Raw genomic sequence first — 26,946 nt, 5'->3', positions numbered from 1 at the left:
TCTTTTTTTTAGGAAGATGCAACATATGTTAAAAAGGTATATTTAAAAGAAAACCGGCTCTTCAGGAAGACCAATACTAAAGCTTTAGGATTCTCATGCAAGTTTCCCTGTCCTGACTTACTACCTCACGTCATTATCAGTCTAGTCCAAGGTTTTTTTTTTTTCCTCTGGTCAAAGAAATCTTCATCAATAAAATTAAATAAAAATGCATAAGGAGTAAGAAAGATGAGGCAAAAGAGCATTCGGTTAAAAGCCAGTGGATTAAGAGCTCTTTTGTGGCCCAGAGCTCTTGCCTGGGTTTAACCGTTCGCCTAAAGCAGTCATGTCTTAAACCTTTTCTTTCTTTTATCTTTTCAGCTGCAATCCCACTGAAGCGTTTCCTCTCTTCTTTATTTTCTGTGTCCGTGCCAGGAGAGTGATGCTCAGTCATTCGTGTAAGGCCATGCTTTCCAGTGTGACCCGACGTCGGCCCATTCACAGTCTAGTTAGAATGCTTTCTTGTCCTTTGGTCAAAGAGAGAACGTTTGCAAACACTGACATTGTGACAGTGTGTGTGTGTGGTCATGGCTGGTTCACTGGTACACACTCTCCGGGGGGCATACAGTACTGAAACGTCACAGTGAAAGGAGGTCAGAGCAGCCTTCTCTCTCTCTCTCTCTCTCTCTCTCTCTAATCCCTGGTTCTTGTATAAGTTCTTCACACATACCATCCTACACATGTATTATACATACTGTATAATACAACAGCACCTAATTGGAGAAAAAAAATCAAAACAGCAACAGGTTCCTTTTCTTTCTCACTCACCATTTACCATCAACACTTACGATCATATTAATAAGAAATCACTAGCCTACAAGTGCAATGGTGCTGATGGTGGTGTTAGCATGACAACTCAGTGTGTGTATCTCAATCTGCCCGCTAGCTCCCTAGGTTGTGAGACAGTATATCGTGTACACTGGTTGGGGCACTGGTATGGACACTGGTTCACTACACATTAAGACACAGATGACTCAATTTTCCTCATCAGTCACTATAAAAACCCCAAACATATCAAATATTTAAATTCCATCTGTCAGAGATTTGTTAGCTTAGTCACACTTGTTTGTTTTAGCTGTGAATCTTCAGAAAATATGACATCATTCCCAGCAAGAGGTTTTTGTGGTGTAATGTGGATTATTTAGCAAGCAAACATCTCACTGTACATGAAGGATATTGCAATAGAGAGAAACAGAAACAGCACTTAAAATGTCCGTCTCGCTGATCAGACTAGTGATCTAAGGAGCTAATTGTGACGCTGCCTTAATCTGTTTGAACAGAGTCCTAAAGTAGTAAAGTGCTGCTGCATCACTCTGTTTAGGTGGACCTGAAGTAAAGCATAAATCCCACTGGTGTCACTATGAGCAGGTAGTCGAATAGCATTGCGTGTAATCAGAGGTGTCATGCAAATTGTTGAACCAAGTGGATTTTATATGATAAATATTTGTAATTCTGTGCTTCCTCTTCGTCACTTTTTTTTTTTTTTTTTAGAGATGTTTGACGTTTTAATCACGTATAACAGATGCAGCATCACTGGTCGATTATGTAATCCGCATCTGTACGTGGTTGCAGGGCTCATGGCTGCACTATTTTTTTACCTGAAGAATTACAGCATGATCAGCGAAAACTCCCTTACCAAAAAAGATCACAAAACTTGCAAAAGTAGAGGTAATGTGCAATTTACCCATCATGTACAAAGATTTTTTTTTGTCATTGTCTGTACCGCTTATCCGATGTATCCTCGGGTCATGGGGAGCCTGTGCCTATCTCAGGCGTCATTGGGCATCAAGGCAGGAAACACCCTGGACAGAGTGCCAACCCATCGCAAGGCACACACACACACTCATTCACTCACACAATCACACACTATGGGCAATTTAGAGATTCCAATCAGCGTAGAAGTATGTCTTTGGACTGTGGGAGGAAACCGGAGCAACCGGAGGAAACCCACCAAGCTCTCTCTCCACACAGACAGTGAGTGACAGCGAGACTCGAACCCAGGATGCTGGAGGTGTGAGGCGAACGTGCTAAACACTAAGCCACTGTGCCGCCTGATGTGTACAAAGATGATGGTTCAAAATCCATTTGAATCCAACGTCACATATTTCTGTTTTGTGCACACTTAAAAAACACGAGCATGATGCTCCAGCATGTAAGAAGTGAATGTCAATGAAAGAAATTAAAACTAAAAAAAAAGTTTTCATTAAGAAATAGTGCTGAGAATCGATGAAAATTGTATCGTGTTAATTTTATATATAGAATTGTGAATAGTTGTTTTGTTTATCATCCCAGATTCGAAACCAGGGGATTAAAACAGGGGGTTAGAGAGCCAAGAAGATATCATGCACGCACTTAAGGACCAGCAGCATTATCAACAACAGTGGCCACAGATTATTCTAAATGGTCCCTATCTGCTGAGTGCATAATACCACTGATGGTTTAAAAAAAAAAAAAAGAAAAAGCATCGTGCCTCTCTTTCGTCATTTAATGGAAAACACTATAATGGAAGCTCAAATTGCAAGGCGAGCAAAAGTGATTACGCCGACACATGCACTTCACCGCATTTGTCAGGGTTAAGTTCACTTCTGCAAAGTGACAAATGCACCTGTTTCTCAAATGGAAAAGAAGAAGCCTCTTCCCATCTCTCCATGCAAATGAGCCTGGCCAGAGTCTGAGACAAGCCACATCCTTATTTCAGATACCTAACAATAATTCAATAATAACCCACCCACCCACATGCACATGCACATATTCACGCTCACAAAAGGAGAGAAGCACAAAGCAAGATGTTTTTCTACACAGCATGATATTTATATAAATGAAAGGTAAAAACCGGCATGAGTCAGAATGAAGTGTCAGCAGATTTGTGAGATACAGCAGCACATACAAATGCAGTGTGGATTCCCATCAGCAATAAGCACCATCTCACACACACACACCTGTTATTTTAAGGATATCCGTAAAATTAAAGGTAAGTTTAGTACAAGTGTGTAATGTTGTTCTTATTTTCATAAAACAAGTGTAGTGTGAAAGATGAAGGAAGTGTGAAGTTTAAGGCTCACTGACCAAAGTACTCCTCTGATGGTGGGTGGTTCATGTCATACAGCATCTTCTTAGTCAGCCTGTCCAACTCTTCCTCAGGGTGAGCGGTGGACTGACCTGGAGCCTGAACCACAGAGAAGACACAGGTTACACAGTGGTACACAAAGTCTATTTCATACACACACACACATATTTATCACAAATACCTACATATATACATATAGACACACACCAAGGTTTAAATGTCTGTTCTTTACAATATCTTGTCTGTGTACCTTTACAAATATACATACATACATACATAAAAAAATCATAAATAAATAAACAGTCATGTGTTATTATCTCTTAATGACTGAAACCTTGTACTGGCTCAAATTACCATAAACTGCATCTTCTAACGTACTGAAGAATAATTAAACATAAAGTATGTTATGGCACTGTTCACTATTGGGTTAAAGTATTTTTCTTTTTTTTTTTTTACACAAATTACCTGGAATTGAGTGTGAACCCAAAGGCGCACACACACACCCAATTTATGCTAACTAGTCCCTACACAAACTTATATGCCTCATGAAGCCAGTCATCTGGTAGTATTGTGTTGATATTTGGAGTTAAAGTCTGATCACATCTCTTTCCATTATTACATTTATGTCCTTAAATGTTTTAATTGTTATTCTGTTGTTTCGTTTTCTCCCTTGATGGCGAATTTGTCCCCTGCTGCACTTTTCCTGGGTTTGTAGACGAGTATGTTAGTCATGCATCAGACACCCTCAGCTAAAGAGCAGGTAAACACTCTGAACTCTGCTGCAGTAAATGGTGTCAGTATCACTGCCTGCCTGAGAGTCTTGAATTTTATGTTAAATGACTCCAAATCCATTGTGCTTATGATTTTATAACAATCATATACTTTATACTTTCACACAACCTTTTTAAATTCTATCCCAAACAAAAAAAAGCATGAACAAACCATACAGAATTAAATATCATTATTTGTAATATAACGTAATATAATATAAATAGAATAATTTCCACTAAAATGTATCTCTCAGTGAAGATGTATTTACAGCATACAAAAAATAACACATGGAACATCATCACCCCGGACCCGAAGCTGGATGCAACGCTCACTTCAGTACACACACGAATCTCCTTACACACTTTCTCTCTGCTTTTCCTCTCACTCATTTGATCCAGGCAGAGCTGCAGAGAGATTGGTCCATTTCCCAATATAGACACTCTCTGTCCACATGGATTGGACAAATGCCTTTTTCCAATTACATAATGATACATTGAGTTCCCTGATATTCAGCAGTTTTGCTTCGCTTCACAGCTCTACACCAAACTGACCACACCCCCGGTCAACATGTTATAATTACAGCGTTTCATTACTGAATCACATGCAGTCTGTGAAAGAACACTACTCTGCTTTTCGAAATGTTCAGCATGATTGAAACAGATGTAGACAGACCTACACTGAAGCTGCTGCAACCCATCATTTATTATTTTATCAAACACATTAAATGGCAAATTTAAATATCCTTTGTGTCCTTAAGAACATAATTGCTTATGGGTCACTAATTACAGCTGCTCACATTACAAAATAATCTGGTTTGTTTAAGAGGCAAATGACAGGTTTCATCAAAAAGCACTGCATTCACAGTTGACCTAAGATGTAACTACAGACTTAAGAGCTATTAGGAATAACACAAGAGTTACTCACAAGTTTGCAGAAAAGAGAAGTGTGTATTCCTTATGTGTGATTCTGATCTTGTCAATATTTCTAGTGCTACAGTGACATTTTATATATACCACAGAAATTCATGGTTTGTTTTCACTGACATATATATATTGTTGATCTTTCGGCTGCTCCCTACGTGTGTGAGGGGTCACCACAGCGGTCCACCAACTGGTCCACACAACAACTTGGCAGAGGTTTTACATCGGATGCCCTTCCTGATGCAACCCTCCCATTTTTATCCAGTCTTGGGACCGGCACTGCATCCAGTGGCTGGGGTTCGGTCTCTGGCTGGGAATCAAACCCTTTCGCATGGTAGGCAAGAAACCTACCACCGAGCCAAATACACTAAAAATAGTATGGAGGCCATAATTAAATACAGAAATGCAACAAGTAATTAATAGCATTGGCCCTTTAAGGTCCATGATATTTTTTTGTACAGAAAAGATAGTAAGAGCATCCTAATCTGAGAAGCTGCATAGCTTGGATGAAATAATATTTGGTTAAAATTATGAATTAGATGAAGGCGAGCTGTAAGCAGATAAGTGCTAAGTCAGCTTGTCCTACGTCCTGCTTTTGTATTACAAATTCATCTGCTTGATCTCATGGCTTCATTAAGCTGTGCACACAATTAAATGTAAATTAAGTATATGACATATAACAATACCATGCAAAACATAATAGGTGCTGGATCAAGTGCTGTTTTATACCGATGCTGGAAACTATAATGTCAAACTGAATTTGCTGTGATTAATGTGATAATAACTGTTAGGACTATTCATGCAGCAATGGAGAGGCAATCTTTGATTTTTTTTTTCCAGTTCATTTGCTGACATAAAGGAATATCCTGATGTTAAAGGAAGGTAGTCTATATGCTACTGAAAACCCCCATATCTGATGCATATGTTTAAGAAAAATAACTACCAACTCTGAATACGAGCAACTTTCGTCAATTTACTATTGATGTAACTACTGAACTTAACTTGTTGGCTCTGACTTTTAGAGCAGGCTTGAACATTATTACCAAACTAAGGAATGACTGAATGAAAGTAAAACAGTAACATGTAGGGTTTTATTAAAAGAGAGAGAGAGAGAGAGAGAGAGAGAGAGAGAGAGAGAGAGAGAGAGAGAGAGAAAGAGAGAGAGAGAGAAATTGTTCCCCATTACAAGACCCATGTCAGAGCCTAGAAATTGAAATGACAGTTTGTCAGATGTTCCACAAACTGCCAATATGTGGATCCATGGTGCTAGATATGAGATAGATCACCTCATATCTAAAATGTCGTCTGCAAAATTGAGGAGTTTGATTGAAGGGTCTCCAGAGATGCAGTCACACATAGTGTTTCCTGCATGTTGGGATGTCAGTGATCAGCTGGTTGTCTTGTTTATTGATTGGCTGACTGGTACAGTTGGTGATTATTTGGCTAGCAGGTTGATTCCTTGATTGATGGCTAGTTGTTTGGTTTGCTGACCGGATCTAGCCAGTTGTCTGCTTGGCATACTCTATGCCCAGTTGACTGGGCAGAGCTTATGTTATTGTCCAGAAAATCCAAGATTAATTGACTGATGGAATTACTGGAAAACAGTGTGTGCACTGGAGTAGTTGTTCAGTACTATAGCTATATGGCTACAATCCAAACTGGACACAGAGCTCAATAAGAGCCCCTCAACCTCAACACTCAACACTGTTCTGTAGTAGCTTTCTGTCAGATCCTGTGAAATAAAGTGCTACTCATGAGCTCTCACCTCCTGACCCACTATGAGGGCTCTGTAATCAAGATCACCTCAGAATGCAATTTACAATATCCTGGTCTTTCAATCAACTTTTCTGCTTCTCTGATGGGGTTGTTAGGTTTGAGAGAGAGAGAGAGAGAGAGAGAGAGGTGGAAAGCACTGACTCTTGAGCAGACATAAAGTCTTACATCTAATTAAAATAATAATAGAAGCAGGAATGGGTGCAGGACCCCCCCCCACCACCACCCTTTTGTGCCATTTGAGTGCGTCCACATGGGATTAAAGACGTTTGTTGCTGTTACTAAGATGGCATGATAACTGGATGATTATAACAGCTTAAGGGAGTCTAGCACTGTTACCAAAACAAAGGCGGAAAGCGAGAGGATAGGACTCTCTCTCAAACGGAACAGAGACTGGAGAAACATGAGCTCATACGCTTGCGAGAGAGATATCATGAATGAGTCCTGAGAAAATAGGCCAGGTGTAACGTAACAGAATAAAAAGCCTAAATGTTTCCTATTTGATGTGGTTTATTTTGAGGTTTAGTTATTTCTCAGGACCTCATTTCCCACAATCTCTCTACACACAACAAAACCACAGGTTTCATAGCTCAGCTTTTCTCACACACTTCTCCAAAGAGCTCCCCACATCCTATACCTCTTGATAGCTAAACGATTAGGGAACTTGTACAAAGAAAAGATTGAACTGTGTTTTGGGTCATAGAGGTGTATGGAAGGCAAGTGTGTGAAATCTGTCGTTGGATTTTATGTATTTAATTTTTTTTTTTGATTGGGGGTAAATCAAATAATCACATTTATAATCCATAAAGTCAAATCAAAGGCAGACAGAGCCCTTGTAATACTTATAATAGAATAAGTGAAATATAGACCGCGAAACAAGCTCAAAACCTCACAAGACATTAACAAGACTTTGGACCGAGACAAAAGAAAAAGGAAGAAAAGTGTACACATCAAGTAACAGACCAAATATAGGGGACAGACGCAGACACAGGACCAAAACAAAGGCACATGACAACGTAAACAAAAAGCACATGAAGAGAAAGAAAACTAAACAAAACATGTGTGCATGGCATGTGTCCTAGAACCGGGACAATTTGTGACAAGCTGACTGATTAAATGACAAAACGGTCTCTATTGAGGTCAATAAATTGTGACAAATGACTGTGGTAATGGGGACCAATTTGTCGTCACCTAAACACACACACACACACACACACGTGCACACACAATAAACAAAGAGAATAATTTATATTAAGTGTGGTTTAAGAACATCTCAGCCTTCTCTTAAAAAAGTGACATTCCTAAAATCAGGGGTCCTTTCAGAACTGATTTAAGAGAAAGACTCATGCACAGTGTCCATGATCAAGCACATAAAAAAAAAAACCCCGAAACACAATAACAAGAGGGCTGCTGAGTTTATTGCAGAACACTGAGTGAGCTAAACAACAAGTTTACTGCAGGCAGAAAGCAGCTCAAGGCCGCTTTATAAGGAGCACACAGAGAAAGTATAGACTTTCCTGAGAATAAAATGGGTCATGTTGTTTCAGCTCTAATTAAAACAGCAAAGTAAAAAAAAATAACTCAACAAAAAAAACAAAAAAAAAACAACAGCCACGTCTAAAGATACATGCAGCGGAGGCAAAGAACTGCAGGAAACAGCGAATGCGGCACTGATAATAATTAAAGAAGCAAGATCAAGGAATTTCTGTTATTAGAAATTCGCACTGATGAAGAGAAAATATAAAAAAGTTCAAAAAGGAGGAAATAATTATTCAGCTTGATGCGCATGTGCAGGAAGGATGTGAATGTGTTGCTGTTTTCTTTGTGTGTGAGAAGAATGTGTGTTCATGAAAGTAGGTCAGGTTTTGGAAACTGACACATCTCCCTGCTAGCAGATTAGAACAAGCCTAAAGAGCTATGCAGGAGAAGAGAGGAGAGAGATGTCCATTGAGGGGACTTCAATGAGTTTGCGCCTTTGGCCACTGTCTGTCTAAAAATACTTCATATCGCTGAGCACGCTCTTTGAAAGCAAAAATCTATTATAGTCCAGTAATCAGGACTATTTACTCTACACGTGGTCGCTGTAATTAAACGTTTACGATGGCCATAGCTACTAGTTGGGAAACGGCGTCTCGGCCATCATCTTTCTCGGTCTGTGTATGTCACTTTCATTTGCTCCATAAAGCTGAGGTGTGGTGAATCCTTTCCATCAGCATCCAAACAGCTGCGGGCAGATCATTTCAAACGGACGGCTGACGGTTATCTCCTGTCCAAACACCAGCAACCTGAATTACTTCCTCCGCCAAATACTCAGGGCGTGAAATAACTCATATAGAGTAAAAAATTAATCTGGGGGCGAGGAGGAAATGATGAAGGGCCGAGAGTGCCAGACTGCAGGGTGTGTTATATGCCAGCAGGGAGTGCTGTTATGCAGAACTATGGTGCGGCACAATACAGTACGTTCAAACTGCAGCGACATATCAGCCTCAACTGGGCAACATCCAATGCAATAATAAACAACAGCATCAAATATTGCTTTTAGTAGATAGTAATGACTTTGTGTTTATATGCTTGCCTGACTCCATCTCACTATCAACTAACAGAACATAGCTCTGAGACCGATAACTCTGAGACCATAACTCAAGACCAAAACCACAGGCAATGGACTAAGATGAAAAAATACCCACAAAAGTCCAAATATTTTAATTAGCATGAAATTTCCCATTTACTATGGTATTATCATTTTGTACAACTAAGTACACAGGACATGATAAGCATAGCCCATTCTTCTAGCAAGTTCTACAGTGCATTCCTATTTCCCATCTCAATGCAAAGCACACATGGGGTGGAGGGGGTGAGGGAGCATGCCGGAGGTAAATAATATGACCTGATATGAGTTTTTGTTATATAATAGCTTCTTCTTTTTTTTTCCCAAAAGAAATGCAAAGGGAAGCAGTTCAGCACATGTACCGATTTGCAAATCAAAGCATATTTCCACATTTTCATTACAAGTACTTGTGCTATATTCTTACCAACACAAGATGATGTATTTTGGAAACTAGTCACATGAAATTTATAGGCATTATAAATATAAAACGCCATGTGCAGAGATAGACGTTTACATCTTTCAAAGTATTTGCTCAGGGAAAGGATGTTAGAGTTTCAAGCGGTGTCTTAAAAAAATATTTCAGGACCAAATTTCATCCGAGTTTATGACAAGACCAAGAACACTGATTTGTGGTCTCAAGACCAGTCTCGAGTAGCACAAGAGTAGTGACTGCTCACTCTACTGAATATTGGCAAGTACTGACTCCAGAGAGAATAGGAGAATACTGACTGACTGAATTATGAGTCAGTGATTTCTCATTCCATTGACTACCAGCATGTACTGGAGGAGTAATACTGATGGTCAGCTCAAACTCCACATAGTCTTGGCCGGTACTGACTCCTTGAAGACAAGTCAGTAAGTAACTTTATAAGAGAGTATCAGCAACTGCTAAAGAGTACTGACTTCACAGATTATAGGCAAGTACTGATTTCACATAGCACTTGCAGGTATAAGTGTGTACTGTCTCTGTAAAGTATTAGCAAGAATGGACTCCAGAGTAAGTGACTCCACAGAGTACTGGTGTATTATCAGTTATAGAGTACTATCACTCGATAGATGTGATTGTTTGGTGCCATACAGTAAAGGAAAAATAAGTATTCAGACATTTTATATACTTCCAATGTAAATGCTCGCTGTAAATATAAAGACATTTGATGATTTTTGACTTTGTAATTACTTTGAACAAATAAACTTGATGGAGAAAAAAACAGTATTCAGATAGCATGAATTGCAAAGCTGTTGTTGGCAATTGGAGCTTTAAGTCATTAGGCTACAGTAAAAGAAACAAGCTTATTGTAGCACTGTAGTTCAATTTTGTTCTATTTATCTTGGCTAATTGTCTTCAATTCCCCAAGGACATAATGATTCTTCTTTTGGGCTCTTATTTATTTCAAAATAAAAAATAAATTGTCAACGGTGTTCATGTTAGGAGATTAGCTAGGCCATGCAAGGTCTTCATCTTCTTTTTCAGAAACTAGATATCTTCCCAGTTTTTGTTTCTTAAGATTATCCTCTAGTGTGCCCTGGTACTTTGCTCCATTCATGTTTCCTTCAAAGACAAGTCATGCTGCTCCCAACTCTGTACCTCACTGTGGGTATTTGTCCAGGGATCATATACTTAATCCTTCTTTCTTCAAATATAACAAGCTTAATTATTCTCCATGAGCTCGATGTTAGTATTGTCATTAGTCTTAATTCCTTTTTTTTTTTTTGCTTGTGGTGTAGTACCAGAAGTGACTGTAGTGCTGTCCATTGTGTATTCTTCCCTGTGTAACAGTTGTTCCTGCTGCTTTCAGATCATCCTGCAACTCTTTTCAAGTGACTGCTGGCTTCTCTCTTTAATTTGATAGAAAACTAATATTGGGAAATCTTCCATGGTGCACCTACTCAGGGAATGATTTATATCAAGATACTGTTACTGATCAAATAAAATACGGTTTACAAATAACATATACTTACGCTCATAAATATATCCTTTGTTGCTTACATTTGTACGTGCAAAGTCATTATGTGTGGAAAGATGATATATACACTAGAAGTATATTAAATAACAAAAGTGTCCATCTTTTAATCATTTCCATTACTCTCTGGCAAAGCATGTGTGTATATATGTGTGTGTGTGAGTGAGAGAGAGAGATTGATGTCTGCGGCAATTTACTGCACTGATGACTAACTCTGGAGAAGAAGAATGTCAATGCTTTATTATTAATAGGGGCACAAGACTCAGTCTGCCTGCTACACACAAGGCACTTGGATAAATAGAGGTCTAAAACTGTAGTCAGCATTTCTGTTCAGTATAGCCGTGTGCAGTAAGATCTCTTCCTTGTCAAGAACAGACGAGAGCAGAGTGACACGTCTGCTCACTGAAATCTATTTACTACTCTGAAACGTATTTTACATAACACACAAATTTCCACCCAAAATACTAGCAATATAAGTAATATTAGTGATTGAAGGGGATCTGAGTGTGATGTTTCAGTATGAGGAATAGTTCAGCTTTGTGTAACAGAGAGTGCAGGTCAAAAAGGGGTAAATTGAGAGGGGCTGAGGGTCAGCATGGGACCTGAAACAGCAAAGGCCCCGCTTGTCTTGATGACAGCAGTACACCCAATTAAATTAAGCACTCATTCACTATCTGGCTTGATGCCATGAAGGTTTCAGGAGTGCGTGAGAACAAACAGACCATCACGTGCGAGTGTTTCAATGAGCTCTTGGGGAAAACCAATGAGATGTTCAAGAAATACAAAGGTGAAAGGTTCAAGCATTCCTGAATGTTAAGAGTGATGGATATCTATTAAATTAACCCAGAGCAGATGTAGAAAAGGAGCTGTGTAGATGTCTATATCTACAAGTTTTAGACATAGGTGTATGAGCTGGAACACATGTTGAAAGAGATCTAACGAAACTCTCGTATAAGTTCTTTAAATAGCTACATCTGTAAAACCCTGTGCATGCTGTAGCCTCCGGTTCCTACTCTTGGCTGACAAGAGTGGATTCTAATGTAGTGTTTGCACTGCTGTACTTTAAGATTTGATGTGAGGTGCATTCTGAGGTGCTTTCTTGCTCACCACGGTTGTAAAGAGTCATTCACAGAGATCACGTTTCCACACATTCTTATCTTTCAGCTATATTTACATGATTTTATGTGTTATGATTCTGATTGTGTAACCGCATGAATGACCAGGGCATCAGGTGTTCCCAATAAAGTAGTCAGTGACCGCATGTGTACATGGATCTACCAGTGTGTAGTCAGCAACGATCAAGTTTTATGTGATACCCATGCTTGTCAGAGGGGCCTCATCTTGTTCCTGCACTACATTACTCACCCCAAAAAGAGATGTGAGAAAAAAATCTAGTGCTCCAATGTGCATGAGTGATCTTTGCTCTCTGAAACATTCAGCAGCCAGATACACTTAAACCCATACCCCATCAATCAAACACACACACAAACACACGCACATAATCTTAGCCACCCCAATAACGCTCCAATTATAGCACACCACCAGCTATTGCCTAATGCAAACGATCACTTGTCACAAGGTGCAAAGCTACCAGCCGTGTTCAGCAGAATTAGAGAAAAAGACATCTGCTGCAGCACCGATGAGGTGGCGATGGGCCACAAATAGACTTCATTGACAAAGTTATACGTGCCACTTGGAACAGAATGATCGAGCCATTACGAGAACTTCACTAACATGACTTATCTCAAATTGAATTAAGCAGAAATAGAACAAATCTCCCCGAGTAGCCGTCCATAGCTGGTTGAAGACAATCTGTACCTTGAAGCTGTTTTTCAGCCGTGTAATTGAATCTGTGTGTGTGTGTGTGCGTGTGCATGCGTGTGTGTGTTTTGTCGAGACTGAGGCCATGCTCCCTTCCCGATCTCTATCAGCTCCCATGTTTCCTGCTAGTCTACGCCCAGCAGGCGAGCACCATGTGGTACATGTGCTACTTAATAATAACTCCATCCTCCTAATCTCCTAAGTGTTTTTAATCCTTGCTGCTCCCCCTATTTTTATCTCATTTAGAAGAGTGGGGTTGATTAATTCACTCTTGTCAAACTAATGGTATGTACAGTAACTGTCTGACACAATTACAGATTAACACCTACTCTGACTGAATATGGACACATGCATGTGAACCTGTGCGCACACAATATGCAAGCATGAGTGCTCAAACACACATGAACAATTTGAGTATGTGTGCGTGGTTAAAAAAAAAAAAGAAATTAGGGGAAAACAGCAGGATATTATGGGTTAAAGAGTGATTTATAATACTGGTCGTGAAGAAATGCTTCTACAGATATATAATAAATTACAAATTTACTGCTTTGGTGAAAGGGAACAGCTGCATGCATGAGTACAAATTCCTTAGAATAAAACGTGGCGTTATAAGAAATCATATTTTTTTCCCTAATATATGAATTTTAAATACAAGTTATTTTATTATATTTATATTATATAGTTTTCTTTTTTTTTTTTAAATTCCTACTACATACTACAAAAAACGATGATATATATTTATTCTAAGTGCATCTGTTATTATTTAATGCCTTGCATTTGTCACTACTGTCAGAGCTGCAGTTATAGAAAATTAATCAAACACTTCTGATCAATCAGAAGAGAGAAATCCAGAGCGTTACAGTGCTGCTGAATATTACATTTGGTTTTAACACTGTCTATTATAATTATATATTGGCTTAAAATAAAACCGATGGTGTGTAATGTTTAACTATTTACTTATTTATAATAACTCCATATATTATGCTTATATGTTTGCTCACACCGTACTAGAGTTTTCCGTTCTGCTAAATACTTAAATCCACAAGGGTCTGACATTATCTCAGTGAATAAAGGCTCCCTAACGCTACGTTAAAAAAAATAATAATGTTGAGAACCCTGAAATGTGAAGCAGCTACTTAGTACATAATGTACTGCTTAGATTCTCACAAAATAGCATAGGTTAATCAGCACAATGATCATTGTGGTGTTTTTTCCCCAGCTTTTTTTTTTTTTTCATGCCTGATAGGTTAGAACAGTAACAGAGCACACAATGCTATAAATAAGGCACAGAGCCATAGTTAAGTATTTATTCAACCACTTAAAATAGACATCTTAAGTAGTTAGAATCAACCTTTTCTACGACAAAGGGATGTGAGCACAACCTTTAATAGAAACCCCAGAGACAATGACCTCCGAGGCTCATTAATGCAAAAAATATTACCTCCCTTAAAGGTGTTTTTTATTAAACCAGCTTATTAAAGAGGAAGCAGCTTCAGGAAAAACAAATGAAATACCAGTAAGTCAATCATTCACATCTCAGTCAAAAGAGGAGCATGGTCCATGAAGTTTACACCCATGAGGAGGAAAGAGGGCGAGGGGGGGTTAAAAATTCTCAGAATTTGCTCTCAGCACATCTTAGATAAATTATGATAATGTCACCTAAAACTAGATAATGCGTTTATCAGGAGCACAGTCATTACCTTAATAAAGCTTCTTCAGTTGTGAGTGCTGAATGTCACAATGTTAGGCTTGAGTGATGGACTTTTAAACTATACAGAATCGCAGACGGACTCCACAGCAAATGCGTACGTGGAGACACTTCTGATGTCCTTGAAAGCATAGGGAACTCACTTTTATGGTGTTCAGATTTAAAGTTTCCATTATGAATTTAAATACTCAAAGCAATAGAAAGAGTCTATTAGCGCTGTCAGACCATATCAGCTCCAGTCAAATGGAGGAGAATAATAGTGAAAAGTCTAGCTCAGTCCTAGCAAAAATATTTTTACTCCTTATTATATTCCTCCTTATAGTAATAATAATAATAATAATAATAATAATAATAATAATAATAATTATTATTATTATTATTATTATTATTAAAGTATAGTATAGTAATAATAATAATAATAAAAATTATTAAAGTAAAGAAGCTGAAGAGGCTGAAGACTGTGCTTCTGATATTAATTAATTATTCTTCTCATTATTTTAATACTCCCCTTATAATCGAACAAATAAAATAACAATTTTAGCCACAATATCAGCATTACTGCAAAACACAGCGCTGGTTTTCAGGAAAAGTGGCCTTATAGTCGCTTCCAGGTTGAAAAAGCTAACGTAAGAGGAGCAACTCTTCAGGAACAGATCAGGCCGTGTGTTAAAGCCAGACATGGGTCTCCACTCCTCGCCAAATGAATTAAACAATGACTGCTTTGTTTTTAATTCCCACCCTGCGGTCAGTACACACTTCACTTCACACTTAGTGGACTTTGGCATCTGCAAAAGTGAATAATTGACCAACTGCAAAACTTTCCACTTATTAGAATTTAGAAACAGTTGAAACTTCAAGCATTTTGTTTATTTTCAAACATTTTGAAATGTGGACTTGTGTAAAGAAATGCAAAGAGAAAATAATAACCCCCTTGTATCTCTCATCTGAGTGTAATTAAACTGATTATACTCTCCTTACCCACTTATAACTGACCGGAGCTCATTTATGGATTTTTCCATGATATAATCACCTCGCTCACCTCTTGCATGGCTGGTGGGTTTATCGACAGCTACAACAACTCTCTTTAGAGCGACATGTTAATATCTATTACATTTCATGTAATAGCAGCTATCATGTGCTGGCAATGTATCAGCCGACACACTTTATAGTGGGATTGTCATCCTCCAAACCTCAAAAAAGACCCCATGTGTTATTTAGATCCCATACCAGTGCTAGTGGCTGATGTTTTACAAAGCTACCAATCAGGGTAATGATAGAAGCAGGGATTCTAGTGAGAGGTACATAAACCAGGCAATAAACTTCAGAGTGTAAATCTAGAGGCAACATATAAGCCAGAGATCCAACAGATTGTTAAGCAGTTACTACATACTTGTCTGTGGGCCAGAGGATCAAAAGGTATATCTAGATAATCGATTTTTAATGTATTCTTTATAAACGAGGAGCAAGCAAAATTCCCACCCACACCACATATAATGCATAATATTTAGTGTAATATTACCCAAATGAAAAATCCTTTCATATTTGTTAATAACACTGACCAGCGCTGAAAGTCAAAGGTCATTAGGTTCGTTAATGCTCATTGAGGGTGTGACAGTGACGACAAAGCTGACCTAAATGTGAGCGCCGTGTAATCGAAGAAAGCCGCCTCAGATCAGTAGCCCCCCGATGTTCTAGCAGAAGTTTATTTTAAGAAGGTGCTGACCGGGTCAAAGCCAGGTTTGTTATGTGGGTCACCAAGGGAAGAGAAGTAGGATGGGAGACTAGAAGGAATATATGAAACAAGTGAATGTTTGTCCTTCTAGGGGCCTGTAGGGGTTCAGCAATCTTAAATCGAAATCCGCCCCAGTTGAACGTCACTCAAGCTCGGCAATAAGACGAGCGATCATCCAGCTTAGGCTTCTTCTAATTTGAAGAGAGAGAAAGAATAAGAAGCAGGGTTTAAGCCGGAAAGATGTATACAAATGGAATTTGTTTAATTAAGCACACACTGTGAAATTTGCAGCACTTATTTCAAAACAGACATCAAACATATTGCAGAGGATTTGTCTAATTAAGTGTCCTTGAGCTGTGCGGCTTCCTATACACCTTAACTCCTCACATCAAAGAGCCAATCAGAGGGCAGATCCTGAGGGCTCAGCCAGTCAGAATCGTTATTATAGACTTCTAATGACGCTGACCTTTTAGAAATGACCCAGGATTTTGGTAATGAGATACACAAATCACAGCAGAGACCCCTGCAGTGGAAAGAAGTGCAGCACTGTATATGATAGCAAAAGTTAAAAGATTAAAAAGAAAAACAAGCCACTTGCAGGATGTATTTCTGGCATGATAATGTTATGACACTGTTCCTAAACAGAGTGATGGATGAAGACAAAGTTTACGGCTTTCACAGAGTGGAATTCTGCTCTTACTGCTGCTTAATGTAGATTTTTTTTATAACTTAAATAAAAAATGATCAGGAAAATCTACTTCTTCAAACGGAGATCGGTGAAATCTGCTAGAAAGGGATAGGATTCAAAATACTTCGATAATTGAAAGCATCAAAAAGGAGCTCTGAGTCCACAAAGTTTTAGTCACATGTGCTAATATGTGTGTATATTATTTCACAATATTTGCAAGTGTTGTGACATTTCTACCAAACCACACTGACATTTCTGCTGCATGTGAGTGTGTGTGTGTGCGTGTGAGTTGAGGATGAGCAGCTGCAGTTGGAGTGACAGCTGTGTGTACCCACACACCAGTGACTTCAGGGACAGGTAGGGTCCTTCATGCTGAGTGCTGTGGCATCATGTTAGTAAACTGAGCACTTGACTCAATTAAACACGAGTTATCAAGATGAATAATCTGAGCAACGATAAAGCAGCCCAAGTGATCAGCTCTCACCACATGACATGACAGCTCATGCTCATCATGTTTCACAGAAAATAAGAAAGTGACTAAGACTAAAGGAAGGCTGCTCAGAGGAAAATTTATCTTTAAGTGCAAGAAGCTTTAAGTGCAGGGGTCCACCTACCAAATTAAATCCCCTTAGATCTCAAAAGTCTGTCATATCACATTTTGAACATGAATCATAATTTACGAAGTACCTTTTATCTTTCAGCAGACAAGGGTACAATTTTCCTAACGCACAGTAACCTTAAAATTAAATGAATAAACAAATAAGTAAATAAATACAAATAAATGAATAAAAACAAACAAACAAACAAACAAATAAATAAATGAAGAATAAATGCCTCTTCCATTTTAAGCTATCCCAGGCTACAGCCCTTCCCCAAACCTACCGTGTCAAGTTCAAATGAAAATAGTTCATTATTAAATAGTAAACCTTTAATCGTTGTGAGTAAGTGCTTTATCTTTAAGTTCTGGGCTATGGGGGATCTGGAAGCTATCACAGGAACACTGGATGTGATACAGGAATCCACCCCAGATGGAGCAATAGCTCACAGCAGGACACCACGCACTTCCACATCCACACACTCATTTACATTCAGGGTCAATTTAGCATAGTGTACATCTGATCGTTGATGTGGGGAAAACACCTGAGCTCAGAATCACATCCAACTGTGCGCTATAGCAACCTACTGCCCCAACACTCAATCACAAACCACTTACGCATAGCACTAGCAAATCAAATATCAATGCAGAGATCTCTGCTGAACCCCAATGGGTACACTGAGATCATCTTAATTATTGTGTAGTCAATGAGATTATCCTGTCACCATTTATCCATAACCCTGATGTTATATATTCAAAACAGAATTACACAGGATGAAGAAGAAGAAGAAGGAGGAAGAGGAAGGAGGAAGAGGAGGAGGAGGTTTAAATCTGGTTAGTGGGACGTTTAGGTTCATCTTGGATACAGTTATGATTTTAATTAACCAAATTTGTCAAAGTTTATGTACATTTAGAAATAGATTGAAGACTGAGAGTTTGTCTGTTGGCTAAAAAACAAAAAATCAGATTGGTTTGAGGATCTAAGGAAAGGATTGGGAGCTCTCATAGCTAAGATGAATTTGATTTGCTGTTAGGTGGTTAAATTCTGCCTGAATCTCTCTCTCTCTCTCTTCCTGGATATCATTCAGGATATGAAAGAAACAAATCAACAACCCCCTCCCTTTCTCACTTCCTGTCTCTCCTTCATTAATTCCCTTATGTTTATTAACTTCTTTTTGCACTGAACTAATATCTCTAAAACTAACTGATCTCTTACACTGTATTAAAATGGTCATATACTGTTCATGCTTACTGTAGACATATAAATACCCAAATATCCAGTGTTTATATATAAAACAAATCCTTCTAAGCCTTACATGGTGCAATGCCTCTGGTTTAAAGATGACTTGTGGTGCCACATTGCTGTGTTTCCTTATTAGTTCCATTTGATATTCACCTATTATCAAAGTAATCACTGCATATTCACATCATCAGTATTTGAAATTGGTCAAAATGCAAAACAAGGTCTTTATATCTAGAATATATACCAGTCATTTATTTTATACGCCCCTCTGGGAGCAGAGCAATAATCTACAGGCAAAATGCACATTTTTTTGTATTCCACAATATTAATTAGCTTTCTTAATACATAACAATGCTTTCTGCAATGTGGTATTTAATTTGGGTTTAATAAAAACACAGTCCTTGATGAGCTGTTCCCCTATGGCTGGTCTGCAAATGTTTGTACCAGTTTGAGCATAAAATCCTTGAATTAGAGAGACTCAAGCGGACTCAAGGGTCTGTTCAGAACCACACATAGCCGTGAGAGTGTGTGTATGGATACTACTATAAGTGTCTCTGTGGATTACAATTAGGTGGATTTCATGCAGTTATATGGCTCCTTAAGATATCCTTCAAGCAAATCCATGGCCCCTGTTTATTTGTGATGTTACATCACTGCTTTGACGAGGGTTCGTGAATGTTGTTTGAAAAAAAAAATGGATCCCTCAAGGTGACTCACTGCAAACCTGGTATTTGAACCACAAAAACAAAAGTAAGGGATTGAAGAGGAAATGTGAGATATTTTAGCTGTAATCATGCTCAAGACCCTGAAAGCCTATGGAAAAAAATGAGTAATCCAAGGTAAAGAACCTTTCTACCCTAATGCATAGCATCAGATGTAGTGCAATGTGATATTCAACAACTATAATTGCAAAGTTTACACCTTCCAAATTCCAAACTCATTTTCTGTACATTTTCAGTACACAGGGTCACAGGGAGCCTGGAGCTTATCTCAGGGGACTTGGGGCACAAGGTGAGGAACATTCTGGATAGTCTGCCAACCCATCACAGGGGTAGGTGGATTGAGTATTCTAATTACTCTTAGGAAGGAATGTGTGGGTGTACATGCTGCCCTGTAATGGACCAATTCCGGTACCAGGACTGGCTCAAGACCCTCAAAGACCCTGACCAATTCTTTCAAATATGAAATAACCTTAGTCAATATATATCATAGCTTAGTGGAGCCATTCATTTAGTGTTGCAACCAAGTATAGTGGTGCATTACTTTCAGAGGATTTTTTTTTAGATCCTCTTTCCTTCTTGAAGCATGGAACAAAGAGACTCCTAACAACCCCCTAGCCATCTGGGGTGGAAAGGGAAGCCAGCTCAGGTAATAATGACTCTATAATTGGACAAATTCTGACAATCCCTAGCTCTCTATAAAAGTATTGGATAGCTGACTACCCAATCTGTTTCTATTTCCTGTTTTCCCTCATGGTCATGGAATTGTTGTGTAAAATGAATACTAAGTGTGGATTCACTGCATTAAAAGATGCAGGTGCTGTTGACAAAAAGACAGGAAATGACTGTCTTTAAGGTATTTTGCACATATTGCCTTGTCTCAACATAGCGAATTAACACATTTGCTTTATTTTGTACTGGTTTTTAGTGGTATGAAAGATCATTAGTACCTTCTGAGCTCCCATGGCTCCTGCTCCATAAGGTGCCATGCTGGGAGGAGCATCGGTGATGTAGGTCTTCTTTGGGGCAGGAGGCTGGTAGCTCTGATTGTGTGGTAGTACAGCATGATGGCTTGGCTCAGCTCTCCAAGTGTTCTGGCCTCCAGGGGCTGGAGCTCCTCCATAGTGTTGGTCATGGTACCCTCCAACTGGAGAGAAAGTTGGCTGTGGAGGCCCGTAGGCAAAATCAGGACCTCGAGGTTGGGCCGGTGTATACTGCCCTTGTGCATATGTGGCTCGGCCAGGCTGCTGTTGCTGCTGCTGAGGGCCAGGTTGAGCTGCTCGAGCCTGCACGCTGAACGTGGGCTGGCTGGGGGTTGAGGCCGTACTGTAGGAAGCAGGAACTGGCTGCTGAGGCCGTGAGGAAGGAGATGGAGAGGAGGCTGGAGCAGCAGATGGAGGTGCCTGAGGCTTGGGGGTGGACTTCTTGGTAGCAGTCAGAGGTGGCTGGTTGGGGATCACCATGCGTTTGTAGCCTGTAACAGGAGCGTTGGGGCTCACTGGTAGGGTGGCAGAATTCTGTGCAAAGTAAAGAATGGGATTAGGTCTGAATTAAACATTAAGCCAAACGAACCGAATATCAGCTGACAGAAAGCATATTCATTAACATACATTAGGGCAAAAGTACAATATGCACAATAACACCTGACCATCACATCCATATGTGGGCCTTCCCCAAACTTCTGACAGAAAGCATGCAATTTTCTAGAACGTCTTCATATGTCACAGCATTACAGTTTCATTGAAACTAAGAGACCCAAACCTGTTAAAACATGACAATGACCCTTTGACCAGACAAGGTCCATAAAACAAGGCTTGCCCTGACCTCAACCCCACTAAACACCTTTGCAATGTACTATAAGTCTGAGTGTGTGCCAGGCCTCCTCAGTGCCTGAAGTCACTAAAGCTCTTGAGGCAGAATAAGCACAGAAACTTCACTAGCCATATACCAAAATCTTCTGGAAAGCCTTACTGTAAGGGTGGAGGTTATTCTAACAAGAAAGGGAGACTAAATCTGTAATAGGATGTTCAATAAACACATATGGGTGTGATTGGTCAGGTGTCTAGTTGTGAATTTTATTCATATAGTGTAATATATAATGGGGTTTATAGCCATCTGGTTTTAGACTAATTTTAATTTGAATTTAACTGCAAAAAATGGTTGAATATGCTAAAAAATAAAAAAAATGTTGATGGATTATTAGTTGTTAATCAAGGGTTGTTAGCATCATCTCAGTTCTATTTTGCGAAAGGTTTCATTCATAGTAACCATGCTCTTCAGCTCCAAGTCACTGTGGATCTGGCAATGAACTCTGGGTGTGAGGTAGAAATACTTCCTAAATAGGACACCGGCCCATCACAAGGAACTATGCACACAGAGATTCACACCAAAGGGGCAACTTAGCATAGCCAGTCCACCTACCAGGATGTTTCTGGAAGGTAAAAGGAAGGCAAACAAGCCAATGGACACCCCGCACAGACACAAGGTAAGAGTACATATCTGTACACAGACAGTAACCTGATTTCAGGAGCTGTAAGGCAGGAGTTCTACCTGTTGTGCCATTGTCCTGTCTAGTTTGCACTTCTGAAGTCTATGGAACATGGAATATAAGTATGGAAAATCTGGAATATCAATATCTGGAATTTCGCCTCAAATGTGTTGGCACATGAATTAGGAAATTAAATGCACTAAGCAACTAAAATTATGTAGTGACTGAATTCTGCTTCAACCGCTGACTTTTAGAAATCAGAAATGAGAAATCAGGAATTTCAGCCTACAAAGAAAATGTAAAAAAAAAAAAAAAAAAAAAAGTTTTTATTTTCAGTGAGTTTTTCCCTCATGCTTTCTTGACTGCACATCTTTAAAACAGTTGCCTAACATTTAATGGAAACCCATTTTCTTTGACATGCTGGATGTAAATGTCGCTTTTTTCCTATATTAAATCTGAAATGCCTATCAGTTACAGCACTGAAACTTCATACTGATGAGCTTTTCCCATGGATACCATTGATTTTTCTGTACAAGATGTCATCCTGGGTTAAATCTCATGACCTTAAGGTGAACATCCAACTCTGTAACAGCTATAAAAACCCTGCAAGCTGTAGATCAGACATGCTTGTATGTGACAGGGCATAACAAGAAGAGCAGCACTAACATGAAGAGGGATCCTCGAGAACATCAGGGCACAGACACACACAACTCAACTATGATATGATTTATTCAGCCTGAGGCTTACAGTGCAAGTAATTATCCAGCCCGTCCAGCAGCTATCCATCTTCTGGACAAGTGCATCAGCCATGAGCCTGGCCTGCCTGGGGAACATCCAATCATAAAGTACAGCTAATAAAACACGAGGCAGAAGGCCAGGGCTGTTTTGGTGGAGGAAGAAAGAGCAGTGATGGGCGACCTGACACTTGTGCTGACGTTAGCTGCCTGCGCGGGATAGCGGACTAAATCAGAGAGATTTGTGCACTTGGACTTCCTCAGCAGTGGACTTGAGCTGGTTCGGAGAGAGTGTTGCGGTTCAGCCGAATTAATAAGAACGCTTCTTTCTTCATGCTTCCAGGCAGGATAATAACAATTTGCCATTTTGGCAGTAGTCATAGACAAGACAAATAGCACTGATGATCAGTGACAGGATTTTTGTTATAAGAGGAGGGTTTGATGCATTGTTTGAAGGTGTGACAAGGTTTGAGGTTCTATTTTTTGCTCAATTTCTGCATTTGTCTGACTGACTCTTCACATCTATAGTAGATGCAACTAACCAGTTAAATAAAGACTGCTGGGACTGAGCTCTAATTTTATGATGAAACATATGAGTAATACATCCTGTGATAGTATCGTAGCCTTGAGCACTTTTTCATGTTTTATTTGAGGACATCTATGGAGAAAATGTGCTGGTTAATATGGGTTTTTTTTTATCATTTAGTCAAGCTCTCCATTCAGATAATCAGCATAATCAGTTTGGTTATGCAGGAAGAAGCAATGTTGCATCATTCATGCTAGATGGCTGGAATGCTAAATGTTATTTGCTGAGCAAAGTGGGTTAGGTGCATCTGAGCACTTTCAGATGGAAAAGATTTCTCTCAACCATTGTTCACAGGCTACAAACAAGTTCAGCCTTTAACTTGGCTTGACAAAAGACCTGTGATTAATAACGTGACAGGCCGAAGAAAAACCTTCATGACTACACTAGAGCCCCTTTATTTGGTGCTTTGCTAATTTAGCACACTGAGCTATCTAAAGGCTGAATACATCAGACCCTGTAATAGCCAATATTCAGAATAGCAAATCAAAATCTAATAGGAGCACTGTTCTAGTGTCAAACTCTCTAATGACCTACAAACTGACTGTCATTAACCTACGCTATTCTTTTTAGGTTACTGCCTACAGACACAGAAAAAGAAATCAATTACTGTCTTTATCTCTTGATGAGAATAAAGCCGTAGGCTGCAGAAATGAAAAAGAACACCTCTGTGACCTTTTATGACTGTTTGCAGTGCTGTTCTGACACAGGGCATGGTTTCAAAACTAAGCGTAAACCCCATGGTTTCAATCCTCTCTCCACTGGTTCATTAAATTCAACATTCAAATGAGAATCATTGTATAATTTCAGTCAGTTTCTCATAAGAGTCACACAAACACAGCCTCAGCATCATCTTCACCACACAGTTCATAGACTCTACAGCTACAAGGCAAGGCTGATATGTCTACTACTGTACTATATAACACATGTTGAGCTTTTTGGAGAATGGTCTCACCCAGTTGGTCCCACTTTTATTTATTACATATCTCTAACAAATGTATAGTTACACATAAACTATACAAGCGACTATTATGTACTATATCTACTGAAAACGTTGCACAGTTACAGATAGATTACAGCAATAAACATTAAACAATTTGAAGTGCTACAGTCTGGAAATGAAATGGCCTTCATTGGGATTATTTGCCATGAATATACTAAAAAATAGCCCATGATGTGGAGCTGGTGGAAAAAAAAAACAGATTCAGAAATCATGTGATTAGTTGAATGGAGTTCATGCAAGTACGGTGCCTTGCAAAAGTATTCAACCCCTTAAATGTCATCAGGTTCATCTGGATTACACATGGCAGTTACACAGATTGCTCCAGACTGTATTTTTATTGCAAACCAACATGGTCTTAAAGTAAACATCCAAAGTCAATATGCATTATTTATCAGCAAATCAAAAAAAAAAAAAAAAAAAAAAAACCTGCTGGCCTAAGTATTCAACCGTTGCAGACTGTAAGGGAACATTTTATATATATTTCAGATGAATAAGCCACTAACAAGTGCTATGCGATTTCAATAAAAATTCATACACCATTAAATCACCATTAAATCCATTATTAAAATGGAGTGAATATGACACAGCTGTGACTTTGCCTAGAGGAGGCTGTTCTCTGCAAGTCAGTGACTGGGTGAGAGGAGCGTTAGTCAGGCAAGCAGAGTTCAACAAGTTTGAGAAGTCAGAGAAGTGCATTTCAGTTTGAAGAGAGTAAAAATGTGAAAAAGTTCAAGGGAGGTGAATAATTCTGTAAGCCAGTGTATTTATTAAAGCACCACACACACACACACGTGCATTCACTTCAGTTCAGCTCACAAAAGTATTTCATGTAATACAAATGTATTCACCTTCACTGTGGTACACTTGAGACATGTCTGTGCTTTTACAGCTGTTGAGATACACATGCATCCTTACACAAGCTCATTCACAGGTCTATTTATGTACAATATTACAATACAGCGCAATCATCCAAACGCAATTAAATCATTATTGCCTGTGTAATTGATGTGTAATAGCACTGACCGAAAGATAAATAAATAAATAAAGTGAATTTACACGTTTATAAAGAACATCAAGCCTCGGTACACTTACATATCTGAATCCGACAGTGATACAAAATGTCTCGCTGAAAGATTACATGGTTTAATATCACTTCTATTGAACTAATTAGCTCAGAAGAAATATCTGTCTGCATGCATGTGTTAAAAAAAAAAAAAAAAAAATCTGAACATGCCCTTCAGGAACTGAAATGATTCAATTTAAATGTTTCATGCTCTTTTTTTTTAATGCCGCAGATTATTATTTTATCTATAAAAGCTAACAGTGAGAAATGCAAATAGAGCCCTAAAATAATTACATTGTCATGGTAGATTTTACACTCGCTAGATGTGAGGAAAGAGAATCAGACATTTTATTCAGTAATGATACCACAGGTAGGATACGATCAGAGCAAAGCAGCAGGAGTCAGAGCTTTTTTTTTTTTTTTTTTAATACGATCAAGTAGTGCAGATGGAGGAAAAAATGCTATAGACTGATCATTTTCATTGTTTGGGGGGAAAAAAAATCAGTTTACTATGCAAACATTTGCAGGCATCAAATCATGGAATAGTTCCACTTTGAAAAAGTTCCTATATTTAGTTCCTCCTAATTATTTAAATTAAAAGGAATCATCTGCTTCTTCTTTCGGCTTTTCCCTTCAGGGGTCACCACAGCGAATCATCTCTCTCCACCTATCCCTATCTTCTGCATCCTCAACACTTGCACCCACTAGCTTCATATCCATTCATATTCACTAGCTTCATGCTACCTCCAGCTCTGACTCCTGTCTCTTCCTCAGTGACACCGTCTCTGAACCATACAGCATGGCCGGTCTCACCACTGTCTTGTACACCTTCCCCTTGATTCTCGCTGATATTTTTCTATCACACAGAACTCCCGACACCTTTCTCCACCCATTCCAACCTGCCTGCACTTGCTTCTTTACCTCTTTAAATTAAAAGGAATAAGAAGTCTTATAGTATGTAATGGCTGTTATGATTTTTGGTTAAACTGTATTCAGCTATATAAGCTAAATGTTTGAAAGAGGGCACAGAGCTGTGTCTTTGAGCACACTGTAAGCCATCTGAAGCGTCCTCATAACACTGCTGTCATGCAAAAAGGGGAAAGGGGAAGGAGAAAGACTACTTTGAAAAAATCTGGGATATATATTTTTTCATTTAAGAAGGTCATTTTTACTAGGTTTTAGAAGAATTGTTCAGGATTCTACACTGTTTCTGGGTCACTATTTAAATTTAAGCAAATTTGTTCAAGTCCTTCGGACAAAAAGTTAGATTTTTCTTGAGTCTTATCACAATGAAGAACATGTTCACACAACACCATGCCAGATCAGATCTAACATGGACCGACAGGTTGTGTAGACCATGGCAGCGTGAGAAACTGACAAAATGCTAGTGATTTTTCCACTGCATGCAGCTTGCTGGGTTTCATAATGATGAT

At 38.9% G+C, this 26,946-nt stretch overlaps 1 protein-coding gene across 3 annotated transcripts in view; it reads right to left on the bottom strand.

Annotated features, from left to right (window-relative positions):
- lpp (LIM domain containing preferred translocation partner in lipoma) overlaps positions 1-26,946 on the bottom strand; it is a 217,050-nt gene that overhangs the window by 33,412 nt on the left and 156,692 nt on the right. For all 3 annotated transcript variants that reach the window (XM_058402435.1, XM_058402433.1, XM_058402434.1), the window contains 2 exons: positions 20,593-21,159; positions 3,103-3,202 (listed from right to left, as the gene is read on the bottom strand). In XM_058402435.1, the coding sequence (XP_058258418.1) occupies positions 3,103-3,202; positions 20,593-21,159 (667 nt within the window). The remainder of the gene's footprint in view (positions 1-3,102; positions 3,203-20,592; positions 21,160-26,946) is intronic.

Source organism: Hemibagrus wyckioides, linkage group LG11 (assembly GCF_019097595.1).
Source record: "Hemibagrus wyckioides isolate EC202008001 linkage group LG11, SWU_Hwy_1.0, whole genome shotgun sequence".
NCBI classification, from domain to species: domain Eukaryota; kingdom Metazoa; phylum Chordata; class Actinopteri; order Siluriformes; family Bagridae; genus Hemibagrus; species Hemibagrus wyckioides.
This window is presented reverse-complemented; position numbering and strand designations above follow the sequence as displayed.